This window comes from Penicillium brevicompactum (assembly GCF_028827555.1).
Source record: "Penicillium brevicompactum strain IBT 35665 chromosome Unknown utg000001l_segment0_segment1, whole genome shotgun sequence".
Taxonomy (NCBI): Eukaryota; Fungi; Ascomycota; class Eurotiomycetes; order Eurotiales; family Aspergillaceae; genus Penicillium; species Penicillium brevicompactum.
Window position 1 is genome coordinate 110,361 of NW_026623204.1, and position 26,779 is coordinate 137,139.

At 50.0% G+C, this 26,779-nt stretch overlaps 9 protein-coding genes across 9 annotated transcripts; 6 read left to right on the forward strand and 3 right to left on the reverse strand.

The window, feature by feature from the left end:
- Positions 1–643: 643 nt before the first annotated feature.
- Positions 644–879, reverse strand: N7506_002476 (uncharacterized protein; the record flags this gene model as incomplete). Its single annotated transcript, XM_056951771.1, has 2 exons — positions 644–814; positions 847–879. The coding sequence occupies 2 exons, from the start codon at positions 877–879 to the stop codon at positions 644–646; spliced, it is 204 nt and encodes a 67-aa protein (XP_056814922.1).
- A 57-nt stretch (positions 880–936) lies between these two features.
- Positions 937–2,976, forward strand: N7506_002477 (Annexin type fungal XIV; the record flags this gene model as incomplete). The annotated part of the gene is made up of 2 exons (XM_056951772.1): positions 937–1,246; positions 1,655–2,976. The coding sequence occupies 2 exons, from the start codon at positions 937–939 to the stop codon at positions 2,974–2,976; spliced, it is 1,632 nt and encodes a 543-aa protein (XP_056814923.1).
- A 443-nt stretch (positions 2,977–3,419) lies between these two features.
- Positions 3,420–5,079, forward strand: N7506_002478 (uncharacterized protein; the record flags this gene model as incomplete). The annotated part of the gene is made up of 3 exons (XM_056951773.1): positions 3,420–3,734; positions 3,786–3,844; positions 3,900–5,079. The coding sequence occupies 3 exons, from the start codon at positions 3,420–3,422 to the stop codon at positions 5,077–5,079; spliced, it is 1,554 nt and encodes a 517-aa protein (XP_056814924.1).
- Positions 5,080–5,710: 631 nt separating this feature from the next.
- On the forward strand, positions 5,711–6,847 carry N7506_002479 (Mitochondrial phosphate carrier protein; the record flags this gene model as incomplete). Its single annotated transcript, XM_056951774.1, has 4 exons — positions 5,711–5,829; positions 5,912–6,331; positions 6,417–6,769; positions 6,831–6,847. 4 exons carry the CDS (start codon positions 5,711–5,713, stop codon positions 6,845–6,847), a joined length of 909 nt encoding a protein of 302 aa, XP_056814925.1.
- A 231-nt stretch (positions 6,848–7,078) lies between these two features.
- On the reverse strand, positions 7,079–9,879 carry N7506_002480 (SH3 domain protein; the record flags this gene model as incomplete). Its single annotated transcript, XM_056951775.1, has 2 exons — positions 7,079–9,781; positions 9,829–9,879. 2 exons carry the CDS (start codon positions 9,877–9,879, stop codon positions 7,079–7,081), a joined length of 2,754 nt encoding a protein of 917 aa, XP_056814926.1.
- An 8,024-nt stretch (positions 9,880–17,903) lies between these two features.
- On the forward strand, positions 17,904–19,863 carry N7506_002481 (protein phosphatase regulator GAC1; the record flags this gene model as incomplete). Its single annotated transcript, XM_056951776.1, has 2 exons — positions 17,904–19,523; positions 19,588–19,863. 2 exons carry the CDS (start codon positions 17,904–17,906, stop codon positions 19,861–19,863), a joined length of 1,896 nt encoding a protein of 631 aa, XP_056814927.1.
- A 1,339-nt stretch (positions 19,864–21,202) lies between these two features.
- N7506_002482 (histone H4) lies at positions 21,203–21,799 on the forward strand (the record flags this gene model as incomplete). Its single annotated transcript, XM_056951777.1, has 2 exons — positions 21,203–21,212; positions 21,498–21,799. 2 exons carry the CDS (start codon positions 21,203–21,205, stop codon positions 21,797–21,799), a joined length of 312 nt encoding a protein of 103 aa, XP_056814928.1.
- A 1,825-nt stretch (positions 21,800–23,624) lies between these two features.
- N7506_002483 (60S ribosomal protein uL24) lies at positions 23,625–24,320 on the reverse strand (the record flags this gene model as incomplete). The annotated part of the gene is made up of 3 exons (XM_056951778.1): positions 23,625–23,897; positions 24,102–24,214; positions 24,302–24,320. The coding sequence occupies 3 exons, from the start codon at positions 24,318–24,320 to the stop codon at positions 23,625–23,627; spliced, it is 405 nt and encodes a 134-aa protein (XP_056814929.1).
- A 1,286-nt stretch (positions 24,321–25,606) lies between these two features.
- On the forward strand, positions 25,607–26,761 carry N7506_002484 (agmatine deiminase family protein; the record flags this gene model as incomplete). The annotated part of the gene is made up of 1 exon (XM_056951779.1): positions 25,607–26,761. The coding sequence occupies one exon, from the start codon at positions 25,607–25,609 to the stop codon at positions 26,759–26,761; it is 1,155 nt and encodes a 384-aa protein (XP_056814930.1).
- Between the last annotated feature and the right edge of the window lie 18 nt (positions 26,762–26,779).

Consider the following 26,779-nt stretch of genomic DNA (forward strand, 5'->3'; position numbering starts at 1 on the left):
CTGCGGGACGGCCTCCTACTACTTAAGTGTAACAATTAACCATAATATAAGAGTTCTGCCTATTGAAAACTTCCAAGGTTAGCCTGGGCAAAATATGTGGGATCAATCCCGGTCAAGGCTAAAGTTCAAAAAGGTGTCATCTAAAGGAATTGACAATAGAAAGTTTCGACTATCATTTTTGCCGTCTTTTTTGCCGTCTTTTTTGCCGTATTTTTGCTGAGTATAGGTAGATCCATTCTGTATCAAAAGACCACACGCAATTGGTAACACTGGCTCAGGCTTATACCCACTCGCATTTAATGGATGCCCAGGCTTTTGTCAGGTCTGCTTATCCCACAAAGTTCCCAGGTATCCGCATGTTCAGTTTCAAATTTGTCGAATGCCTACATGTTCCCGAATGCACGAACAAGGCTCACTATCATCGAAGTTGAATTTGATAAGATAGAACCAAATCCATAGAACCGGGTAATCTGTAAATATCAACTCTGAGTGGTCTGGTTTACTTTCCGGGGTGTCATTCTGTCTATCCACCTAAACGGTCTCCTTGCATGAACATGCATCTCTGGTATGTGTGATTTAGTGCACCTTGCATGAGGTACCTATTCGCATGTTCTCCAATTTGAAACCTTGGAACTTGATAAGGTTAACCACCATCCACATTGCACTGAGCTCCTACATAGCTCCACTTGGCCTGCATGTATGACATCGGACATGATGTACGCTGTTCCGCCTTGAACACCACGTAGCTGACCGCTCTTCCTTCAATGCTCTTATAAGAGCGGGTGACCAGGTAAGTTTGGCTGGTTCTGCAAATCTGAACTCAGCTATAAGTTGTGATCTACTCACGGTAAGTAGTAAATCATATCCGACAACGTCCATGGTTGCTTCTCCCCATGGTCCCCGGATACCAAATTTGCTGACCAATCGGCATACAAGATGCCACAAGGAACCGGAACGCTTACCAGTGACAAAGGGCGAGTCCTCGGCCAATTCGAAGTCGAGGGATCCCAGTACATCTTCGTGGGAACCTTGACTGGCTTCGGGCAGTCATTTTCGATCCCCAATGCCGACGTTGCCTATGACTCAGTCGAACAGTTGAATAAACAGTCAGAAGATTTCGAAGAAGTGCCTATCGAGAAAGACCAGATTATGTTAAGGCTCAAAAATGGAGTTGCAATCACCGGCGGGTTCGATATGCCGTTCAGCGATGGCGAGGTGAAGAAAGGGACCAATGTTGGTGGAGGTGGTAAATGGCTGAAGTTGTGATCAAAGGCTGCATGTACGGGAATCTCGCGTTGATTACATCTTACGAAGCATGAATGATGGTTTGGAGATCAGGTTCCAGAATGAGAGAACTGTGCTACCATGGTAGTAGAGTGACCCTGAAGTACACGAGGCTCCATCATATCTTAAATTAGAACAGAAAGAGTACCTGGCAGAACATTGGCAGACGTCAATTCCCACAAGGCTATGAACGCCCCCACCTTACTGCGCCACAATCAACCCGAGGACGAGCAGGTATAAACAGTCCCGTCAGCCCGTTTTCTTTCGTACTCTCCAGGCAAAGCCACAAATTCAAAATCATGTCTTATCAATATCCAAACCGTGAGTGCACGTTCTTGACAGAGGTGTTTGGCATCGCTAACTTAGACAGAACCCCCTTACGGAGGTCACCCTCAGCAAGGGCCACCTGGAGGCCCGCCCCAGGGCTACGGGCATCCAGCACAGCCTTACGGTGCTCCGCAGGGCCAATATCCCCCGCAAGGACAATACCCTCCTCAGCAGGGTCAATATCCCCCTCAACAGGGCCACTATCCTCCTCAGCAAGGGCATTACGGTGCTCCCCCACCGCAAGGTCACTACGGCGCCCCTCCTCAACCGCCCGCCGGATACCACGCGCCATCCCCGCAGCCTCCGTATGGCCATGCCCCTCCAAACCAGCCTCCTCCCGGCGCGCACGGATTCCCGCCTCAGGGTCAAGCACCTGGAGGTTACGGGCCGCCCGGTGGTCTCCCTCCCCAGGGAATCCCTTCTAGACCTTCGCTAGGTTACATCCCAGGCACATTGGCACCAGGCGACTTCCGCCCTCAGGCGGATGCGCTGCGCAAAGCAATGAAGGGATTCGGAACGGACGAAAAGACACTGATCGCGGTTCTCGCGCCCCTCGATCCGCTGCAGGTCGCCGCCGTCCGCGACACCTTCTCGAAAAACCTCGGTCGCGATTTGGTCAAAGACGTCAAGTCCGAGACAAGTGGGTACTTCGAGCAAGGTCTTATTTCCGTGATCAACGGCCCCCTCCTGCACGATGTCGAGAGCGTGAATTCCGCGATCGACGGTGCTGGCACGAAGGAGTGGCTCCTCAATGATATCCTCCTCGGTCGGTCCAACGCCGACCTGAACGCTATCCGGACCGCCTACGAGATTCGCTACGGGCGCTCGCTGTCAAGAGACGTCGAGTCTGATCTTTCATTCGGAACTTCCGACCTCTTTGCCACTGCTCTCCGGGCGGCGCGTCATGAGGAGTCAGCGCCTATCAACCCACAGACTATTGAGGCCGACGTCCGCTGTCTGCAGGGACCTAAGAATGTCAAGGAAGTGTGCGCGATCTTCGCCCGGTCCTCTGATGCCGAGATCCGTGCTATCAACCAGACTTTCGAATCCCGCTACCACACCTCTCTGGAAAAGCACATTAAGAAGGAGTTCTCGGGTCACATGGAAGATGCACTGCTTCACATGCTCCGCACAGCTACAGATCCTGCCATGCGGGACGCGTTGCTACTTGAGGATTGCATGAGCGGCATGGGAACTAAGGATGAGCGTCTTGTTGTACGCGCTGTGCGAACTCACTGGGATCGCAACCACAAGGAGACGGTGAAGCGGGCTTACTACCACAAGTTCGGCAAGCCCCTGGTGGAGCGTGTACGCGGCGAGACTTCTGGCGATTACGGACGGTTGATGGTTGCTCTTCTTGAGTAAATCACCTGGGCACCTGGGCACTTTTGTATATATTATGATTTTTTCGATGATTTATGTTTTGATGTCTTATTAAACATCCTGAATGAAAAATATGATACCAACAAAGACCGAGATTGACGTACGAAGCACAAGTGGCCAAGATACCTGTGGCTTGGCACGCAACAGAAAAAAGCCAAGTCAGGATGAGCACGAAGTGCGTTTGTTCGGCCACTAGCCGACTCGAGTTGCCTGTTTGAGAATCTCCAGGATTCCTTATATTAATGATGTATAGCTTAACTCGGGCGCCCACTCAATTGAGTCGCAACGCGAAGATCAGAAAGTTTCCACCTGCAGCGCCAAGCCAATTTCGTGATCGCCCCTCAAGATGGGGAATAGAAGATGTTTCTACTTAACGGCGAAAGATGCAGTGATGCAGTCTTCCGAAAAAGCAAACAGAATCAAGAATGGTATCGTCGAAAGGCGGAGACGTGGACGCGGATGTTGAGGTCCAGGGTCTCTTCAAAATTGTCTCCCGCTATGTGCCCTATTTCCGCAATCCGCAGCATGTCTTAGTCTTCAAACTAGACTGTTTGCTCTTGACGTGGACTTTCATTGCTGGTATTTTGAAGGAGATGGATCAGAGTGCCACTGCTCAAGCTTATGTCTCTGGAATGAAGGAGTCCTTGCAATTATATGGAAACGAATTGGTCAATTTCAACACGTTCTTCTCCGTGGGATATGCTATCGGTCTTATTCCTGGCCAGCTTATACAAACCAAAGTAAGTGGTAATGGGGTGTCGACAGATTCAATTATTGACTTGGATTTTCAGGTTCGAGCTTCCTTCTTCCTTCCATTTTGCGAGATCTCATGGGGAATCTTGGTCACCTGGTAAATAAAACACAACGTAACTTCACGAGGAAATCATACTGACTGTGATGAACAGTATTGCTCAAGCCCCAAATGCGAAAACGATCTATGCGCTGCGAGTCTTCCTCGGGCTGTTCTCGGCGGTCTTCTGGCCTACAGCTGTGTCAATGATCTTCAACTGGTACACACCAGCCGAGCTAGCTAAACGAATTGCTTTCTTCACTGTCTCGGATGCGGCAGGTGGTATGTTCTTGAGCGCTCTTCAGGCTGCTCTATATACCAACATGGATGGGGTCCATGGAATCTCTGGATGGCAATGGCTGTTCATTGTCTCGGGTGCAATTACCATCGGACAAGGTCTTCTGGGTCTCGTGGTCATTCCAGATACACCGGCAGTTACCCGCGCGATCTGGCTCACTGAGGCTGATAAAACCCTTGCTCGCAGACGCATGGCCGAATTCGGTGCTACCACGTCAAGCATGATACCCACCAAGGTGGTTGTACAGAAATTGCGCAAACTTATCGTCCACCCAGTGACATACTTCTTTGTGGCTGCTTTTGCTCTGAGTGCTTGGGCCAATCGAGCAAATTCATACTTCACGCTCTATCTCGAAGGATTGGAAGATGAGAACGGAAACCTCCGGTTCAACACGTACCAAGTGAACGTGATCCCCATGGGAGGCTATGCGCTGCAGATTTTAGCTAATCTGGGTCTCAATGCACTATCGGACTGGAAACAATGGCGCTGGCAAATCAGTATTGCTCCAGCCCTATTGTTCGGCATCGTGCTGAGCGTTTTGAGCGCATGGCCTTCGGACTGGAGGGTGATTCTCGTTTTCTACTTCCTCACATATGCAACAAACGCAGGTAGTCCGTCGCTTCTTGCTTGGCTGGCCGAGTTACTCAAAAAAGAGCCCGAGGCACGGTCAATCCTTGTGGCGCTGACAGTGACCATCGTGTACATTGGTCACGCTACGATTCCCATTCGAGTCTGGAGAACAAGTGACTCCCCGACGTATCCAATTGGGTTCCCTCTGGCGACTGCTTTTATTTTCTCATCTATTTTTGTTCAGCTGGGTATGCTTTGGTGGGGACGACGGAATACCCAGCTGGCTGAATTTGGATACGATGCGCCGTCCAATACGTCAACAAGGACGGATGAAGAGAGTTCTCGGTTTGATAAGGAAAGTCTGGAAGGTACTGGAGGTGATTCAAAGTCTTTTAATCTCAAGGTATCGGTGATCGAAAAGCAATGACCTAGATATCACTGGATCTTGCCCAGGTTGTTCTTCCGAAGTTGTACCTAGTGCATTCTAGAGCACGACGCTGAATGAATTGCAGCGATCTTTAGCGGAATTTATGTACAAAATTAAGTGCCACTAGAACCAAAAGTTAGATCACTCTGTGTCTCCTTCTTGGGTATCACTTCTCGAAAAAGCCGCCACGTATGTTCAGCATTTGGTGATGTGTTTGCTCTTGTCTACATTCGGACAAATTGAGTTGCTTTGGTTGAAACCCCTCAATAGCATTCTACAGCGTCCGCTCTCTGGTCTATGTGGCGGATTTAGCGGCGTTAAATCCGAGAGGCATTTGCGACATACACCAGTTGGACCGATGTCATGGTGCAACGGGTGATTCGTAGTTCCTATTAGTCGACAAGACAACCAAGAAAAGAACAATGCATTGAGGCCTACCGTATTGCTGAATGGTCAGAAAGGACGCTTTAAAGAGAGTCCAAATGATCATTTACTTGCATAACACTAGAAGATGGGGGCCATATCAATCACGGACTTAAGCAAATGGGGCGCAAACTCCGATCTATACCAGCTTCGCTTCATACAAATTATTATTGATCATTCTTGTAGTCACTTCGCTCATTCACTCATCATGGCTCATCCTGCTACACTCAAGAGCAAGCCAGATGGTTTCAACCTCTACGCTCGCTTCGCTCTTGCTGGTGCGTTGGGTTGTTCTGTCACCCATAGCGCCTTCACCCCTGTCGACGTGTACGTTCTCATTTGATTCTGGCCCCAGCTCTCCGGCTTTATTCTCATATCCAGTATCAGCTAATAGTCCTTGTTAATATAGTGTCAAGACCAAGATTCAACTCGATCCCATCACATACAATCGTGGCATGATTGGTAGCTTCCGCCAGGTTATCCGCAACGAAGGCATCAGCGCTCTAGCAACGGGCTTTGGTCCAACCTTTGCAGGTTATTTCGCTCAGGGTGCCTTCAAATTCGGTGGCTATGAGTTCTTCAATAAGAAATTCACTGATGCTCTCGGCGCGGAAAAGGCTAAACAGAATCGTACGCTTGGTTACGTCCTTTCTGCTGGTTCTGCTGGGTTCTTCGCCTCGATTGCACTGTGTCCACTGGAAGCGACACGAATTCGCCTTGTCTCGACACCTGGCTTTGCCAGTGGACTAATTGGTGGGTTTGGGAAGATCTTGAAGAATGAGGGAGTTGGCGCCTTTTATTCGGGCTTTGGTCCTATTCTTTTCAAGCAGTGAGTGCATTCAATCACAGATCCTTATATGATACAACACAATACGAAAGGCGAGGTCGATCAAGAGAGACTGATCAGGGTACAGGGTTCCATACACAATCACCAAGTTTGTCGCTTTTGAAAAGATCTCAGAGGCCATCTTGAGCCAGTTTGACAAGTCTCAAATGTCGGCGGGTACCTCGACCGCAGTGAATTTAGGGTCCGGTCTTCTCAGTGGATTTGCCGCTGCTATTGTGTCTCAACCTGCCGATACCATGTTGTCTAAGATCAACAAGACGAAGGGTCTCCCCGGCGAGAGCACTGTCTCTCGGTTGGTCAAGATTGCTAGTGAGCTTGGTCTTCGTGGATCTTTTGCCGGTCTACCGACGCGTCTGTTCATGGTCGGTGGACTGACCGCTGGCCAATTCGCCATTTACGGTGATATCAAGAAACTTCTAGGTATGTGTAATTGACCTTTTCATTCACTTTTTCCACATGGCCTTACTGACTCCGCCAATAGGTGCTACAAAGGAGTGAGCAAGAACGTCGGCAGATTTGGTCTTATATCATGCAAGGCCTTAGTTTACCTCGCTATTTCTAGTATCGCGATTTTGGTCAAGAAATTTTCTAGATTATCATGATAGCATCTCATGCAAGACATTCAAATTCATCAATTCCGGTCGTCGTATCGTCATAATCATATAGCAACAGCAAATTACAAGGACTACCACCATGTCCAAGCTTCTTAAAGATGCAGCAGTCCTAGCTTTACTTGATTTCCCTCACAACTCTGACATGCGCACCGGGGAACAACCCGGTCTTTCCAGCATAGCAACCCCAAAACCAATCGTCATTGATGTTTTCCGCCTCGGTGATGTCTGCACCCCGTGGAAACACCAATTCATCCACGACATCTTCTTCGGGATACCAAGACCAAATAGCCTCGACGACGAGACCAACACCACCATTAGGGGGGAACTTGCGAAGTAGTGAAACGCTCTGAACAGGGCTGGCACTTGTGGTACCGGCTTGAGATGAAAGATCAGAAGAAGACACATGGCCTCCACTGGTAAGGGCGAGAGCGGTACCGCGAATGCGGGATGCCTTCTTCCGCCGCTCAGGGCCGTGGTCTTCCTTCCAGCTCCAACCACCAGAGCCTAACTTGGGTGATGCGACTGGGCCACCGACTGCCGGGGAGGCAGGGGACTGCGGTTGCGGTTGCGCTACGTGCTCATCTTTCAGAGCACGGCCACCGACAAGATCATTCACAATGGCGCGGCGCTGGCCTTCTTCGTGGTCCTCAAAGCCGACTGTGATCATTCGATGACCGGCTAAACAGCGCCGCCAGCCTTGATGGCCGTTTTCCCGGCTGATTTTGCCTGTGGCAACCAGTTTTAGATAGCAGTTTTTGCAGACATCATAGTCACCGCCGTTGCACTTGAGGCAGTGGTAGCGTGTGTTGGATGCCGGGATTGGGTAGGTGCAAATATCACAGTTCGTTGAGAATGACAGGATTTTGAAATTCTCGATCTCAGACGGGAGAGTAGGAGTAGCGAGAGCTTCGGTGGATAGTTGTGGGTGCATAGTAGATGAAGATGCTGCAGGTTGGCTGTGGGCTATGCGACGTATGGGAAGCAAGGCGTGGGTGCAACACTGTCCTCGGTTAACGCAGGAGTTGCAGAAGCCCCAATCTCCATCGTTACACTTTCTGCATTCCCAAAAGCAGTCGTTTGCCGTTGATTGACACATGTTACAGAAGAGACCACTTTTCAGGCGGCGAGCAGGGTTGTCACTGGTCATTTGTCGCTCGCCATGCGCCGTGTTCGTAGATGTCTCTGCCGGACGTTGATATTTGAACCAGAGCATTACGTGGCCTGGTTCATTGATATGTATAGGCTGATGAGTAGAGGAAGCAACCATTCTCTGAAAGTTGGCCTTTGCCGACGCACGGAACCCGCTCCATCGATGACAGCCACGGCCCAGCCGATAGCATCGAAGGCAGAGATGATAATTGCCGTTGTTGCATTGCATGCATTGTTTGTGTAGATCATACTGGATGTTGGTCTTTTTGCAACTGTCGCAAGATATTGAGGGCTCGACATATTGTACAGGGGGAGACGCGGGGACGCTGGGTCGAGAGGATATTGCTCTCGTCCTTCGCTCCGACCTGTTCGGGACAAGAGGTGAGGACATGGAAGGCAAATTATGCTCGGTGGATGCCGAATACTGGAGAGGCGTAGACGGTGCACTAGCAGCAGCTGGAGAGCCTGTAGCCGATTCGCTGGCCGCTTGTCTATGAGAACTTCTTTCTCGTCCGCCTGCTGCCCAGACACTAGTAGCGTTTTGTCCCGACTCAGTTGCGCGTCGCGGTCTGGCTGATGAGGATTCTGAACGTATCCGTCCAGTTTGAGAGGGGTGAGTCCGATCCGCAGTCATATCACTCGAAGACCGAACAGCGGGCCGTATGGCATCATCTGACGCAGATGCCTGATTTGTTCGAACAGGCGAGGTGCGTCGGCGCACCCTACCTTGTTCTGAGTTTCGCCTTTGGTGACCTGAAACGCTCGGTCGCGTCGGTGCTGCATGCAGCAGATGCGGTCTGGAAACCGGCGGCCGTCTATCATTGTGCTCTCGAGTGGCGGGAGTTGACTCTGCAGTTCTCTGTGTGGAATCTGATCTATGCGCTCGTGAATCGTTATCCGACTCCTGTCTCTGATCATGGTCTTGTCGCTGCCTTGATCGCGATTGCCGCATGTGCCTTCGGCGATACGCCTCCGCGATGCGTTCACTGAGCTCCTCCTCTTGTCTGGGTCCCAAATTATCCAGGTTGATGTCATCCAAAAGCCCTTCCTCGAGAATTTGGCGCAATATTTCTTCCTCCATGGTCTCCATATCTGACGACAAACTCAACAGCGACCGTAAGCTGGATTGATGCTCAACGCGCCGTGACCGCTCCGTACCATCGGGGCCCGGTGTGCGATCCTCCCTTCGACGTCTTGACCGACCCTCGGTCGCATGTCGTTCGGTGTGTCCGCTGTCCCGAGTCCGCGAGGAATTTGCCGTCCGACGAGCCTCCCGCCTTGCATGCGCCCGACTTTCGCGAAGACTCAGCTCGCGCACTTCATCCAGTAGTCGTCCATCATCCTGATCGTCTTCTGCGCTCTCGCCACCGGATGCAGGTGTCGGAAATACAGATTCCCCATGGGTGTAACGTTGTGCAATTTCCGCCTTCTCGTCAGTGGACCTGGCACGATCTGGATGCGCATCCAAGACCATGCCCAAGAGAGTTGTCACTGTGGCATTCGGGCGGGTATCGCGCACCTCGGCGCGACAAGATGGGCAGGTGAATCGGGGTGAGTTTCGGGAGGGCCGCGACCCTTGTGCGGAGAACCATTCTTTCACGCAGGAGCCACAGAAAGTGTGGAGGCAATCGAGGAGGGTGAGGGGTTGGTAGAAGAGCTCGGTACAAATCTGGGGGATCAGCGGCATGTAAGGGATAGGAATGGATATGTACATACCGAGCATACCAGCTCTTTTTCGAAATCGGCCAACCCATTTGCTTGAGACATTTGGTGGTGGTAAACAAAAGAAATGAAAGTGTGGGAGAAGTGGGACCCGATCTCCAGCCGCTTACAACTTCAGCTTCACTTTCTTCCTGACCTGAATCAACAGATTTAACAAGCTCTGCCTGTAACTCTGTGTCGTTGAGAGATCATGTTCCCAACCATTCAGACTCTTTACTGCTGAGGTGACAAAGAAAAAAAAAAACATGTCTGGTGAGCCTCAGGCGACCAGCTCAGCTGAGACCCTGCAGAATACAATCGAAGCACAATGACTTCGGCAAAAGACAACAGTTGCTCTTTGAAGCTCTGGGAGACTGCGATGTCAGATAAACTCATCAACAGGTTTCATTCGAGATCATGTATCTCAAAATATCTATTTGAAAATCAGCAACTACATGTATCGTCAACAGATTTGCCCTCAGACTGATCCTCGCTAGCACTCTGGCAAACCATGCAATGCGTTTGAAGATCTCAACTCAGATTCCACAATATCTCGGCCTGCCCAATACAGACATCGTGAAAAACACCCGAGGATATCGATGCTACATCAAATATTGGTAAACATCGTCTATATGCTTCCGAGCTGCTCTCTCGCTCCAAATCCAATTTCACCCGCCAGAAAGGAAATCTCTGAGAAAGTTCAAGACTCATATCACCTGATAGTTTGCTCTCGAAACTTAAGGTACATTCGAAATTGGACTATAGGGATCTGTCCTATGCCTCGTTACATCCCCGACAAAAGGACGCAGTCGCCAACTACGGTGGTGGCGGCAAAGATGCAGGACACGTCCCTCAACGCCATGGCGACACAAGAGGGAACCTCTATTGGCAGGAATAGAGGTACCTGCTAGTGACCTTGCGATACAACGTCCGAGCGGCAATCCGTGGGTAGACCAGACCGGCCGAGAAGAAAGAGTTTTAGTTGTATCTGAGTACATCCTTGGCGCGCCACTCCAGATGAAGGGATCCCGATGCTAGCGACAAAGATGAAGCGATGGAAAGGGTCTCTCTAGACCTCGCCTCCTTTGTGGCGTGGGCAATATTCCATCATTCCACCGCGACGATCGGGGTACGATGGCAGCGGTGAGGGGGTGGCTGCCAGAATGTGAAGAATTGACTTTTTCAATGGCCATCTCGTCTGGGATCTGAGCACTATGTTGTGAAGCCGGAACGTCGGAACTGGACACCTACCGTTAACGGCATCATGTGAGTGCGAACTTTGTGTTCCTCGGAGCTTTTGTATGTGTCTCTTGGTTTTGTGCATGCGATATCGCGTGGAGATAGACGCTGACGCTGTCTTCCTCACGGATCTTCCGGCGCGAGATGCATGCTGTGATCATCTGCGTGAGCACATCAGTCGAAAATGTGGGGAAGGCCTAGGGAATAGGAGCCCGGCAGCTAGGGCCCGGTTACTGGCTTCCCCTGTGGCTTGGGATTTGAAGAGGGGAGAAAGATACATCTATGAGGCTTGGGGTGGTACGGGTATTGATAGAGCGGAAGATGTATAGCCGATTATCGCTATCTATCAAAGAGGGGGCTTTGCTTTGCTGGCAGTATCGTCTCGTGAGCCTTTTTCAGGCCTTGTCAGGTGTCTACTGCTAGGGAAGACCTAGACATGGATTGTAGACCAAACCGAGGTTAGGTTCAGGTGTACTCCGTAAGCTGATACCATCGCTCGGACAGGATGAGGTGGCAGATGCACCCCGCAATTGAGGGGGAGAGAATCTGGTCGTATGTTCGCCTGGGCAGTGAACAAGATGCAAAGAATAATAATGTGTTCAGATAGCAGTGACCCGCGATATGTGGCCCGCGATATGCGAAGCTATGATACTTCCATCGAAAGACTTGCACGGGGATATCGAAGAGTCAATGATCACCCAAGTAGTGATCATCAGTACTTAGTAGCTTAGACCCCTAAATTCCAACGTCCGCACCGCCAGGCCCTCTACAATACTACCGATATGGTATTGATCGCTGTTTATCCTTGGTTGCGAGGTCCATTCACAGATAAGGGATCAGCCCGATGTCCGCGTGTATCTATCAGGAGCTGTTCCCCGGGCCCTAAGCCGACTCTGGGGATGTTTGATACTCACACATTTGGCATATCAATCACCGACGGATAATGACTCCCGGCTGGAAATGAATCTGCTTGGGCAACTTCTCTCCGGGCTATCTGAAGGCGTAAATTTAGTTTCTAGCCAACTAGCCAACTATAGCGCTGACACAGAAAACGCCTCTCCCGCTGGGCGTGCAATGATAACGGGAGCTACTAGGCCAACCCACTAGCTTGGGCGTTTGACGGCGGTTCTAGATACGGATTGGACAAGTCAAAGTAATTGTTCTCTTATTTGTGGCTTGGCTGTTAGGTAATATACTTGTTACAAACCCATGAGTCGCTGCCAGATAGATGTTATGTACTCCTTACGGAGTATACTCATAATGCTGAAGTACTATAGGGCTAGTAGGGGTTTGAGCGACTGCATTTGAACAAGTTAGCCGAGTGCCACATTGAAGGTCGCGCGAGGACCTTCACCAAGCGCAAAGCCTCAATGCTATTTTGACACAATCCCCGTATCTGCAGGCAAACACGGGGACTGTCCCCCACCTGCGACCTCGGGGTACACCTGCAAGTTGCACATCATTTACTTCCCCAGATAAGCCCTTAAATAAACCTACTCAACTAATGCAAACATGAAACCCCTGAGATAGACCAAAAAACGACGCCCATGCACAGACCTCCTCGGCCATGCGTAGCGATTGTCAGTTCGCCGCACTAATGTAGCGCCTAATGCACGGCCTCGCAGGCTAATCAAGCTATGCAAGCCCCACTGTCACTGCGCCGGCGAGTTGTAGCTCCGGGTTCGGGTGCACTGACTACCGCGCCTCCGTTCTGGCCACCTGGGCGGTCCAATTTGGTGGGGCATATTTGGCGCTGAGCCTGTCTCGCATGCTATGCATAAGCGTGGGGCAACGAAGTACATTGTATACTTCGACTTTATTAGTTTCTATTATAGGTGGCACCTGAGTATGTATATTTCGTTCTGAGGTTACTTTTTCGAATGTGGACTAAGTCTCAGGCCCGTGCTGTCTCGATATTTGGTGCGTGTACGTTCGAGCTATGTACTATGCACTCGACTAAAGCGGCTGTCCCTGATCGCCCAACGATGCCAAGACGTTCAAGGTGGTGCCACTTCCTCAACAGATTTATTTTTTTCTTGTATATACAGCTTCCGGAGTACAGATGCCCCTTGAGGACGCGAGAAGCATTTTTGCAGGGATTCTGGAAAGTCGGGTGCTCGGTGCAGTGCAGTGCAGAAGAGGCGCCTGGGATTTGCCTGACGTGTGACATTGCAAAGTCAGCCCATATGCGTTGGTTGCGTGCGAGCTCTTATTCCTGAGCTATCAGCAGGTCTTGACCAATCATGATGGGTTCCCATATCTCGTCTCATGTTTGTGGACGTCCTTTGGTTGAAACAGGTTGAAACGGGCAATGTTGTGCAACATTTGAGCCGTGGATGTTAGCTGATCGCAAGGTGGTATGTCTGTGAATTCAATCAGGAGATTAGTCCAACGAGAGTTGTTGACTGTGTCAATTTGTCTATGTGCCTGAGCTGTCAGTATGGTCGAGCGCATCTATCCAAAATGATAACGAGCCATAATCTCCCATTGGTAGATCCCCCATCTTCGTGATCGCTGCCAGCCCATTGCAATCCTGGGGTATAGCTTGCGGGGTAGGGACAGAAACTACAAAGCAAGTTAGCAACTCCCCCAGATCCGCGGGGTCCGCATCATCTCCGAGTTCGAGATGTATGCATGGGCGCAAGAGCTGACGCCAACGCTTCGCACGCGGGGTAGTAACTAGCTGGAGCTCTCTAGGCAATGCGTTGCCCCTCTTTGAATGTCGCTCGTCTCGTCTCATCACTGCATAGTGGCTCTGCCTATGCTTCTGCCTCATTTGCTATTTAGTTGCTCTTGGCGAATCAATGGCGGGATGGCCCAGCCGCTGCCCAAAGCGGGTTGCGCGTTTTATCGACAGGGTGAATCTATAGAAGCTTAATTTTAGCACGGTCGGGTCTGATGGCGCGAGATGAGACTCGGAGACCTTACCGGTGAGTCCCGTTGACCCTGGCCTGTTGCCGTGGTTCAGCCACGGTAACGCCCTCGGGGTGAGTTGCAGTTTTTCATCGCCGGCGAGTCAGAGCGGAAATCCAGGAGTACGCTCGTCCGCCTGGGAAAATCTCGGAGGAATTGAATTGGGATGTATGAATTGAGTGAAATTAGTGAATTGCAATGCATGATCTGATCGCATCAGAGCCAAGAGAGCAAACAAGCGACAATGCTCACGATCTATTTGTGAGCGAGATCCTAAGGCTGAACTCTCAAGGTTCACGTCTAAACGACATATACTTTTGATAGGTCGTGATCTGACCGCTTCGGCGCTTCGACCATCCCATTCCATGGATACTTCGTACTCTGATCCAATTTACCTTTATACTCAGGTGTTTGGTACCCCCCTCATAACCTGATCGGGCCTGGACCGAGCGCTTGAGAATTTTTGATACTCGTAGCATAAGAAAAAAAGCAAGGGCCAAGAGAAAAAGCAAAAAAAATAAAAACGGCACGAAAAGCGCACGGAAGCTTTCCAGGCTGCCGGTACGAAGGGGGAGGGCGAAACGGGCGTTATCGCCCTGTGGTTTCGGGATGTCGTTGCGACCCTGCCGCTCACCGAGAAGTTCATATGGGCAATGAGGATCCCGTAGTGTGTCGGGCTTACCCGTGGACTAGGATAATGGATCCATTGACCCTTGGCATATTGTGGGACAACCCCATGGGTAACTGGGAAACAAAAAAAGGAGGGGGGAAAGAAATTCTGGTGATCAACAACCTTGCAGATCCGAAGAATTCTGACTGTCAGATGAACGTTTCCAACAAGTCTCGACTCTATCGGACCGCAGTTAGTCTCCGCCTTGCCTTCGCACACATTTTCAACTTAAACGAATTCCCACAAGCCACATGTGTTTTTTGTTGGGAAATTATAGGAGTGGCAAATTTTTATTTTTTTTGGTTTCTGAAAATCTAAAGCCAAAGCTCGCTAACAAAGGGGTTGGTGGTCCGGGCGGCCTTCAATGGGAATGGCTTCGTATACTGACATCGGATCCTTTACTCAATTTTTTAGTGGGGTTCTAGTTAAAGCAGCTAATATAAGATCAATGCTCAAATCCCAATATAGTTTACATTCCATGTCTAGCTCCTCATTGGTGAGACAAGGAAATGAGACCTACTTAGGGGCTGAAAGGATCGTGAAACGCGGCGGAGAACTAAATGGTTGAGATAGTGGTCCAGGTCTACTCCGTACTCTGTACTCAGTATACGAATTGTCTTCAACCTGCCTGTCACTACGTCGGAAAGTTTCACAAAAAATAAAAAAAGACCAAGTTGGATGTGATATCCGTATATCTCCGATGGCAGCCCACCTCTACACCTCTGCGTATCTACAGACTACGCCAAAAGAATCGAGATTAGAGAAGATCAATTGAGGGGGGAACATGAGGTTATTCAATGCACATTCCATCTCTTCCAAGTTTTTTGCAAGAATCTACGATCGACGGTTAGAGTACCAGGGTACAAGGCAGAAAAGATAATCCTATGCTGCACGAGCGACCGGGGGTCCAGACCATTCGCCAAGTGCGAAAAAACCAAGGCATTGCCTGTCAAACTGCACTGTGACATCATGGACTATCCCGCGCGTGGAATTGCCACAGCCTGGAAAAGTCGTGCTTTGCGATCTGCATTTGGCAAGATTATTCGTAAGAACGGAGAATATGGCGGTAGAGATTCGTGATCGCTTCGTGATCTCTGGACAGTTCTCGAATATTGAAAATCGATCTGTTCAAACATTTCAAACCCCCATCTTTTTTATTTTCCACAAAAACTCCAATTTTTCCTTTCTCCAGATCCGGCTTTGCGGCACACTCGGTGGAGCCCTGGAGTGCATACTACGCCTCGTAGATCCACCAAACTCCGGAGTACAGCACAAGTGTGGACTTCCAACATCACGTACAACGTTAGTATACAAATGCGCAATGCACGTCACTGTCCAAATTCCATACATACACCGGCGAAGACCAAATCCTCCCAAAACCCCCACCTGGGGTTTCACGGCACGATATCGGCGAACTGTGGAGATCCAAGGTTCCGATCGCGCGTAGGCGATAACAGTGTAGTAATATCATGGTAAACTCATCATGTACTCCAATCGTGTCGCATTCTAGACTTTCCGCTTTCTGTCGACAATGTCACGACTGGGGAAACGTCCAGACTACAATGAGCTATACACACGAATTGCGAAATTGTCCACTCGTATGTCCACGGGTACTCGTATAATGTCGAGCCGCGAAGGTAAGACCACCAATCTGGAGGTACAAATTGTGGGTACTATGCTTCTAGCACTTGCATGGCCAAACATATCCCTAGTATTTACCTGTGCGCGCCAAAGAAAAAAAAAAAGAGAGAGGAAGAGAGACCCCCGCGGAAAATACCTTTTTTTTTCTCTCTCTCTATAAAATTTGGCTGGGACAATCCAACGTTCTTAAACCCAATACGAACTGAACCAAGGGACAGTCAAGATAAGATTCTCTCTATCTCTACTTCGTACAGCCCCCTTGAATCGCGTAGCAGTCATGGCTTAGGTTCCAATTGAATGTGAAGTTCCAACAGATGGGTGGGACACGGAGTACGTCAGTCCAGAAACAAGGAACACAGGTTGAAGAAAAGTTAGGTGACTGGACCCGTTTAGCGCCTGTGGGCTGATGGAGGTCTGTCTTCCGCTAGTTCTCACACTAGAGAGGCACCGGCCAGTGCAGTATAGTGGGCTCGAGAGTAGATCAACGTGCGACCACATGTCGGAGAATCGTGGAAATATGGGAAAAAGGGGGAGGATACTATATCCAGACTATGTACATGCAAAAGGTTGAACCACGGTTAGTACCAACAGTTATCAAGGGTATCTCTTAATAAAAAAATGGAGTAAAATGGAGTAAATGGAGACTAGATGGAAGAGAGGGAAAAAGGTATACCAGAGCTATACCACCTTATACGACGCATTGACCTTATCCAAGCGGAGTTCTATGCAAAGCAGACGCACTGCAATTTATATTCCCTTTTTTTTATTTCTTGGATTTATTCCCTTTATGTCATTTTTCTATTTTCCCGATTTCATTATTGGGGAATATTATTTTTTTTTAAACTTGATATCCATGTCCCACTTTTCCTCTCGAATGCTATAATACCGGAATTTTATCTCTTCTCATGCTATTTTTTTTTCTCTCTCACGCCTGGTTGTCCAGCTTATCTCGGTCATAGCGGGAATGGCTTTTTGAATTCCCTATCTATGCTCTTTTGGTTGTTCTTCTTTCTCATTTAATGTACATTTTGGTTTCTTTCTTTTCGCCACTTTCCCATACTTGAAGGTAATTGATAAGCTCCCTCTCTTCCTTCCCCCCCTTCCCTGATCAATTGATCTTTCACCACCCGGGTACTCCGTACTCTCTCCCTCTCTCTGGTCTCTTTCTGGTGTCACGTCTGTGAGAGGTTTACCCGCACTTGCCTGTTCAAGTGCTACCTCTTATGCCGGTTCCCTTCAGTCCGTCGCCTCTCGCCACCCCTTGAACCCGTTGCCGCCGGAATCCGAACTAACATGACTTCTTCAGACACTTCATTGTGAATGAAACGAACATCGTCCCCCACCATTTCATCCCAACCTTCTTGTGTGGAAGCACAAGTCGGCCGGATGCCATACACTGCGCCGTTGAAGACGTTGCTCTCCGCGCAGCATATCGAATACACTCAAACGCCCGAGACCTGCGAGCGACCCGCTTTGGTCCGCTCCTCGTCAGAACGGCTTCAGAACTCCCGTTCATATTCCTCCACTTCTTATACTCGTCGTCATCGGAGGAGCCCTTCGATCAGTAAAGCAACAGTGCATTCCGCTCCAGAATCCCCGGCCCGCGCCTCGCCCTCTATCGACCCACATGCCAGTCTTCGCCAGTCCCCACCCCCCGGTGAACAACGCCATCATCCCTCCCGGGGCAGTCATCTCGCCACCGGAGTCCGGTCCCAACTCAAGCGATGAAGAATCCTCATTTTCACATGGTCAGGGTCTGAGAATGGAGGAGCTGGAGGCCGCTGTGCGGTCAATTCAATTAAAGAGGGAAAGCTCACCGGAGCGGATGGGTCCAGAAGAGCTGGGAAAGGCTCCGTCCTCGACCTCGTCGTCTGCGACTACCACTGCCACTACCACCCCGGACTCCAAGCCTACCCGGCCTAAGCTTCCCCACTTGCCATTGTCCAAGGAAGCTCGCAAGATTGCTCACTCTCGATCATCCACCGAAACCGCCATCGATTTCGCCCGTGAAGAGGCGTTGACTAGCTCGCCGGACGACAGCGATGTTGAAATGACCGTAAAGCCTCCAATGGTCCGTAAGAAGTCAGGTGAGCTTGTTCGTCCGGCTCTTCGTCCTCCATCGGCGCGAAGACGCCCTTCGAGTATGCCCGGCACGCCGGTGTACGCAAAGGCTGTGCACTTTGATGCCCACTTGGAACACATTAGACACTTTTTGCAGCTCGATCGCCCGTTAGCAGTGAGCGCAGAAACCTCCCCTGTTGATAGCCATGACAGCAAAGCCGAATTCCCCTTCGGTTCTGACTCGCGTCCTTCGTGGGAGTGGGAGATCAAGCTCGCCAATTGGCCCAAAGACCTGTCTTCTCGTGCAAACAACCCTGTTCGCCTCGAGCGCTTGTTTTTGTCGGCTGATAAGACCACTTTGATTGGCACAGTGGCCGTGGCAAACCTCGCTTTCCAGAAGTTCGTGACTGCTCGGTTCACTTTGGATTATTGGAGGACTACCTCGGAAGTTGGCGCAGCGTATTGCCATGACGTGCGCAGACAGCAAGCCGCGGATGGATTTGATCGCTTTACTTTTGATCTGAAGTTGAATGATCAGGCGAACTTGGAAACCAAGACCATGTTCATGTGCATCCGTTATAATGTTGACGGCCAAGAATACTGGGATAACAACGACTCAGTGAACTACCAAGTCGATTTCCACAAAGTTCCCAAGGCCCCCACGCACAAGCCTGCCAGCGGTGGTTCTCGCCCTGCTCTCCCGCGCAGCCGCTCCTTCACTAGCACCCACACCATTCAACCGCAGGCGTCTCCTAATTATGACTTCCCTGACCTTGGCAAGAAACCATCGTTCGCAAACCCTTTCAACGGTTCCAACGGTGCGCCCTTGGCCCGGACTCCCTCGGATGAGATTGATACGGTCGCCCCGCCGAAGCGCCGCGAGAACTCCAACCGCCAGGCATTCGGGAATCGGTACGATTTCGGAGCGTCATTGACTGCAGCCATGCAGTCGAAGGCGCCCGTGGACCGGACCACCCTGACTGCCCGTGCGAAGAACGGAGAATCCGCCCAGCCGACAGCGAAGCCTATCAAGAAGACTGCGAGCTTTGGAGGACCTGGTCCTGCAGTGAGCGATAATTCCCGCCCTGCGGGTCGTGCGGAAGATCTGAAGCCTTCCTCTTTGGTATCTAGCAAGCCACGCCTCGAGTCCACCGTGTACCAGGAGCTGGTCGATAAGTACTGCTTTGTAAGTCATCCGAACATCCGTGTCATATCATGCCACCACGACAATCAGCTAACTCTTTTGACAGTATGGATCGCCGCAAGGCACCAACCTGAAAGCACCGGCCACGACCGCAACCACTCGGGGAGGCGAGGCCCCTAAGCACGTCTCTGTGCCAGCTTGCCCCTCCCCTCCTCTGTCTCCGCGATCCCCCGCTCCCCTCAAGGCCCCCGAGACCGAGACATCTCGTTCCACTAGCCCCCGCGCCTCCCCGCGGCCTTCCTCTTCTCCTATGGGGTTTCACTATAACTTCAACCGCGGTTTTATGAATGACCCTCACACATCAACCGTCATCAGAGGGTGAGTACCATAGATCACTCTATGATCACCTCAAATCCTGGCTCTGATCCTCCCGGTCGGCCTTGAATGCACATTGTTGACACCTTCTGTTAAGAGGACTTGAATATCCTCTGCATGAAGTGGACAGATCTTTTTCCCCATTGTCGACTTCCTTTGCAACCCCTTGTATCGGCGCTATTTGATTGACATGGAATTTTTTTTCCATTTCCTGCCCTCAACATCTCAACCCGCCAGTGGTTTTCAGTCACCAGCATTTGTGAGCGATTGTCTTTGCGATGTATAATAAACCGCGGGTCTTTCGTCTCATTTTCTTGCTATGGTTTGTTCCACTTTGCGTCGAGAGAGATCATCGGCGCGACCGTCCCGATCTCGGTTCGGTCAGCTTTACGTTTTTCCTTCCCTTTACTCGCTACGTGGTCTTTTGGCTACGCATGATGACGATACGACCTTTTTCTCCTTTCGAGGCATTTTTCAATTCTCTGCTGTTCCTTGGATGGCCCTTCTTCAACGCAAAAGTTTTTAGTTTGCCCGCCTCCACTCTCGACTTCGATGCATTTTGCACTTTTATGGGTTGTTTTCTTTGCATGGTGTTCCGGACTTTGTTTGTGCTTTTGATGTCTTTTTTTCCTGTTGTTTTTTTCTTTTTTCTTTTTTCCTTCCAATTTCCATATCCACAAGATTGTCTGCCGATTTGGTAGGACGTGGATATGAGATGTGAAGACGCGACTATGCGAAGATGCGAAGATACTGATACATGACTGCCCTCGGCATTGTGACGTAGTTTCAATTGATACGAAACATGATGAACGCGACTTGATCACTGAAACCTTCCCTTCGTAGTGTAATGTAGAATAAGACTTAAAGTAGTAATTCATTCAGAAGCCTTCAAGAGGAATTCCTCCAGAATTCCGCGTGTAGACATCTGATATTCCAGAAGATGGCTGTAGCATACTTCGGAGTATATAGTTCCCAAAGGGGACTAGCGTCTTCGCTATCTTATCAACACGTGACGTGCATCAATGTCGCTCGACACTGGAAAATGCGGGCAGGGCAATGTCTGGTAGACGCGCTGGAAATTGACCCTTCATAACGCCCTTTTTCCTCCCCCGCCGTTCGCCAATCACCGCCCCTTTGCAGAATGGTAATTCTCTCGCTTACCTAAATATTTCCAACCCCCGAATCACGCGTAGTTCCCGTTCCCTTATTTAAGTCTCCCTCCCCTCTGCCTATTTTTTCTCTTCTCCTTTCGCCCTCTCAAACGCGTTTTTTTCATCAACCATCGACACTAAAATCGTCGATTCATCACTTTTATCTACCACTTCCATCTTTTAATATCAGAAATCATGTCTGGACGTAAGTTACATCATTACTTCTCTTTTTTCCTTCAGTCATGAATTACTCGTCGCCCTCGTTGTCGCTGTAATGAGGTTCAAAACAAGAAACTGGTGATGTTGCCTACACGTGACATTTGCCTCAGGCGTTACCCGCATCCCACCTTTCCCGATCGGGAAAGGCTTCCCCTCCCTCCATACATCTAAGACAAACCTACCCTCCCCTCACCTCAAGCACATAATACTGCTCGCTATTTCTGCATACCCCACACGTTACTTCCACAACAATGTCTAACAATCATCACAGGCGGTAAAGGAGGCAAGGGTCTCGGCAAGGGCGGCGCCAAGCGTCACCGCAAGATCTTGCGCGACAACATCCAGGGTATCACCAAGCCCGCTATTCGCCGTCTCGCTCGCCGTGGTGGTGTCAAGCGTATCTCCGCCATGATCTACGAGGAGACCCGCGGTGTCCTCAAGTCCTTCCTTGAGTCCGTCATCCGTGACGCCGTCACTTACACCGAGCACGCCAAGCGCAAGACCGTCACTTCCCTCGACGTCGTCTACGCTCTTAAGCGCCAGGGCCGTACCCTCTACGGTTTCGGTGGCTAAATGCTTTCGCTTTCTTTCTACTCCAATCGCCGCTGCGGCTTTTGTTAATGCGCCACGCTGTGATGGTCTTTTTTTTCTCTTGTTTTGCGCTTTCTATGGTCTTGGGGTTTGGGAATATGGTTGACGTGCTTGCGTCGTGGGTTCGGTCTCGGTTTTTTTTTCATTACGGTACCCCAGTTAGCTAGTTTTCGATCTGCGATCGGATTTGACTCTTGTCCATGGATAGAGTTAATACACGTTTGCCTCTGGTCAATTCTCTTCTGTCGTAGTGGCTGTGTTTAGATCTGGACGTAGGTGTAGCTGGGCAGGTAGTCACTTTGTAGAGTATGTAGTTCAATCTTGGAGGGGAACATGAAATGTTTGTCCTCAGCCTGGGTGCGGAGTAGAACCTAAAGGTTTTGGGTCCCTCGTACACATGAGGCTTATAAATGTCTTTCTTTGTAAAACCCTCGGGAATCCAGCCGTTGTTGCCCAGATAAAGCATCTCTTGGTCAAGGTCAGGAGCTCTTTCAATTACCTTTTATGACTGGATATTATCTTAGCGCGGTACAAAGAAATTTTGCTGCCGGTGACTTGTAGGGTGAAGACGTGGGCGCGCCTGGAAACCTTGGAACATCAGCCCTAGAGGAATCATAAATTACAGATGCTGATCATCTAGTTGAGAAATCGTGCCTCCAGGGTTTGGAATGCACCCCCGGGATTGGATATCTAGCAATAGGAGACCTGAGACATCCATGGATTCGGCGAACACCTACCTACATCCCAAGGTCCCGGGATCGTGCCTTCTTATGTCCAGCCCTGAGTTTACCCAAATCAACGATGTTCGTGCAGATGCCAGACATGCCAGACATCCATCATTCGCTGCTCCCAGAGTTTTCACAATCATTGATCAAATCTTGGTCATTTGGATTTGGTAACATTGGTTGTCCATGGATGTTTTGAAGTGTGGTGAAAATCCTCAAGACTTCGAATGCCCAATGTATATATCTGAGGGCAAATACCTACGAGAATTTGGCCGGCTTCCACAAACTTCCAAGGTTGTTTCAAGGTTGTCATTCCAAGGTAGGTAGAGCACTATGGGAAAGACGGTATAGTCCAACATTGAAAGGCTGACTGAACATTCATAATTGCACGGCTAATACAAAATAGGTACGAAGAGCGCAGTCCTTAGGGCCACCCGGATCGCCCATGCTCCACAATAAGGATTTACGTCTATCGAGACAGAGACTAGAGCGCCACTAAGTCCAAGTACTACCTATAGTAGTATCGACTCCAGACCGAGAGCCCACTCTTAGACAGCCAATTCGGATTGAGGCACGGACACAAGCGCCGACTACTAGATCTGGCCAATATATTTGAACCAGGTAGAACATGTCGCATTACGGCAGGACGGTTCAACTTTACAAGAGCGATTCATGCCAGATTGAACCAAGTTCGTAGTTACTGGAACGACTCAGCGTAGATGACGAGTATACGGTCGTCCATGCAGGGAAGAGGCTCAGATGACGGGTTAGTTGAACAACGCTTTTCGAGGTACTCTGAACTCTTGGAAACTGAGCCATGGCGAAAACCAATGGTTGCAGATCAAGTTGTCCAGAACCCCTCAATAGGCCGAGAATGAATGTCCAGAAGAATCAGACTTGAAGCCCGCAGCGCAGATGATGGAAAGATAAATAGGAATTTTCGTTCTTCAGTATCTTAATGCGCCTATTTCAGTAGATGTGTGATCATAGACGTTGGGCCTCGCATTTTATTCGCGTTTTTCAGAACTCCCGCGCTGTCACCACCATAGTAAACTGAACGTAAACCCCCCCCAAAAACACACTTAAGCGGACTTGCTCTGAACGGCCTCACGACCCTTGGCGATGCGGGCAAGGATCTGCTCACGATCCTTGTCGAGGTGGAGCTTGGTGATGATGACGTTGGAGGCGGAGATGGGGATGGGGACGGACTGGCCGTTGGTCTTCTCGCGGGCAACACGCTCGATGTGGACGACGTACTTGAGACGGTAGACGGTGGTGATACGGCCGGTCTGTCCCTTGCTGGAGCCCCGAGCCACGATCACCTCATCGTCCTTGCGGAGAGGGATGGAGCGGACCTATGACGAACATGTTAGAACTTTGCGTGGGAAAAATTTCGTTCATCCAATCGTCGAATCCGGCGTCGTCGTTGATTTGGTTCGCTGCTGCATTTCCAATTCCGATAGTGGGCGAGCCCACTTCCATGAGAAAAATGTTCATGCCACATCCCATTCCAACTTCGAGGGGTATTCCAGATCGCTTGGGTGTTGGATCCAACGTACATTGTACTTCTCCTGGAGCTCCTTGCTCAGGTGGGCGCTCATGCGGACACGGCGCTCGCTGGAGGGGGCGCTGAAGTGAGCCTTGCGCGACTTCCGGCGCGAAGAGGCGAGACCTGAAAATTGACCATCAGCATACTCGTTCGGGTGGGCGAAATCATAGGTGTGTCGGCGAGTAAAAAAAGAATAAAGGAGTCACGTACTCTGGTTCATGGCGGGCATTTTGTCGGAGCCTCTTAAGGGGATCGTGAAAGAGCTCGGGGCGGTTGTCGTTGGAGTCGTCGAGATTTCCAGGCCGGAAGGTTTAATGGAAATAATTTGGTGTGTGTGTGGTCACATGATTAACCACTCGCTAGGGCTGCCGTTCTATTGGCTGTGTCGGGTGCTGACTAACCACGACTGGCTTAATCGGGTTCCACCGTTCAATTCCACTTCTATCTGATGCACCTTTATTCGACAGGTTCTGCTTTTCGTCACGCCTCCAGTGGGCTGTCAACATCGAAAACTGTCGCTGCCTCACACGCCAATGGCCAGCAGAGCCATCGAATCCCCGTCGGGCTTGCTCTTTGACGACATGACGCCGATCAACTCTTGCGATATTGAATAGCTCGTTGACATTGAGTCCATGGTTGCTCACATCATGATCCCATCGGCAACTCAGTTTCAGCAATCTATTCGATATCTCAAAGGCGACTTGGAAATATACGTCGGATTTGATGGCATGGCCCGGCCGGTCAACACGAACACCTGCACTCGGGCGCATTCCATTTGTCGGTGTTAATCTCGAACTATTACTCCTTACACAGATCTCTTACCAGAATAACATGTCCTTGCAGAATTGATGCTGATATGGATCTACACATTACCTATTACTCTAAATCGCTGAGACTACCGGGTACTCACACGACGGTGTCTCGCCTTTTTCCTGCCCATCTTTCTTCCCTCGCTCTAGGAATTTCGACTCTCTGGTAACACAGCTATTAATACATGCTTATTTAAATAACTCGTGGTCACATTCAACTATACATTTGCTACCTACTGCTAAACTAAGTCCACATGGCATGGATGTGGGGCTCATCGTCTCGAAGGGTCATGGCCATTTGTGTCAGTCCTTGGAGTTGATCCCAAACCCATAACAGTAACTTCTTCTTTGTTAGCTGCCAATGGCACTTGTTTAGTTCCTCTGATTCCTCTTAAGCTCCAATGTTCTTATTTTGTTTCAGTTACGTAATTCAACGGTGTCCACGGGTCCCGAAACCAAGTTGGCTGTGATCCACGCAGCGGACAACAGTCCGCCAGCCCTGCATCATTCAGCAATTGACGCTTATAAAGTTCTTGTTCCCTCTCACCTATAATTCCTTCATAAGCATTCATCGAGGTCTTCACACTCTCTTGTTAATACATTATATCGACGTCAGTTACCGGATGGTTTTCATTCCCTTGATCGGTACGGAATATACTAACTTTCACTAGCCACAACCGTGAGGATTCCCATGTCAATCCGAACAATGTCTTCTACCTCGCTCAAAGGCGCTGGGAGATATCTCTATCCCCGCGAGACAGCTCGTCATGCCGCGACTATCCTCGGATTCCCATCCAAGGTCTCCATCGCCCCGGCATATTACGAGAGCGCATGTACCGACATCGCCAGTCTGGCCGCCGCAATCTCAGCCCATGAGCCAGTGAGGCTATACACACGACCCGAGGATGTGTCAAAAGCAAACTCAATGGTTGCGCATGCAAGCACCAAATATCCAAGTGAGACTAAAAATGTCTCTATCATTCCATTCCTTACAAACCATCTTTGGGTCCGTGATACCGGCCCGGTTTATGTACAGGGACTTAGTGAAGACACTCGTCACCAACGCTTTGCAGTCAATTTCCGCTTCAGTGAGTGGGGTAGAAAGGATGATATTGGTGACCATGACCGCGCCTCTGATGGTATGGATTGGCCCGTGATGGAGAGTGAACAGCTCCAAGAAAACACGTCGTTTGCCAAACGAGTTATTGAAACAGACGAATCTCCGTCACGGGTCACTAAATTGGAATCTAGCGTTTGTCTAGAAGGCGGTGCTTTAGTCGTGGATGGCGAGGGTACCCTGCTAGCCACGGAAAGCAGCATCCTCAACGACAATCGCAACCCCGATCTTTCCCGCGCCGAGATCGAAGCAGAACTGAGCCGGCTTCTGGGTATCGAGAAATTCATATGGTTCCCGGGCAAAAAGGACTTGGATGTGACTGACGTACATGCTGATGCCGAAGTCAGCTTTATCCGTCCTGGTGTTGTTGTGCTTTCGCGTCCTCATTCCAGCGCCCCCAAAGAGTGGATCAAGATTTTCGAAGATATTAAGAGAATTTTGGAGCAGTCAGTTGACGCGAAGGGTCGTTCATTCGAAATACATACAGTTCAGGAGCCGGACCCTCGGTGTCTTGGGGAGTTGTCGTACGAGGAGCCAGCGACAAATTATGTCAACTTTTACTTCGTGAACGGTGGAGTCATTCTTCCTCAGTTTGGAGACATTCAGACGGACAGAGAGGCTTTGGAATTGTTCCAGAAATTGTGCCCCGATCGTGTGGTGCGTCCGGTGCATGTCAAAGCTCTTCCCTTGGCTGGAGGAGTGATTCACTGCGCAACTCAACCAGTCCTTGCTTCCGATGAATGAGAAATAATCTTGTTTTTG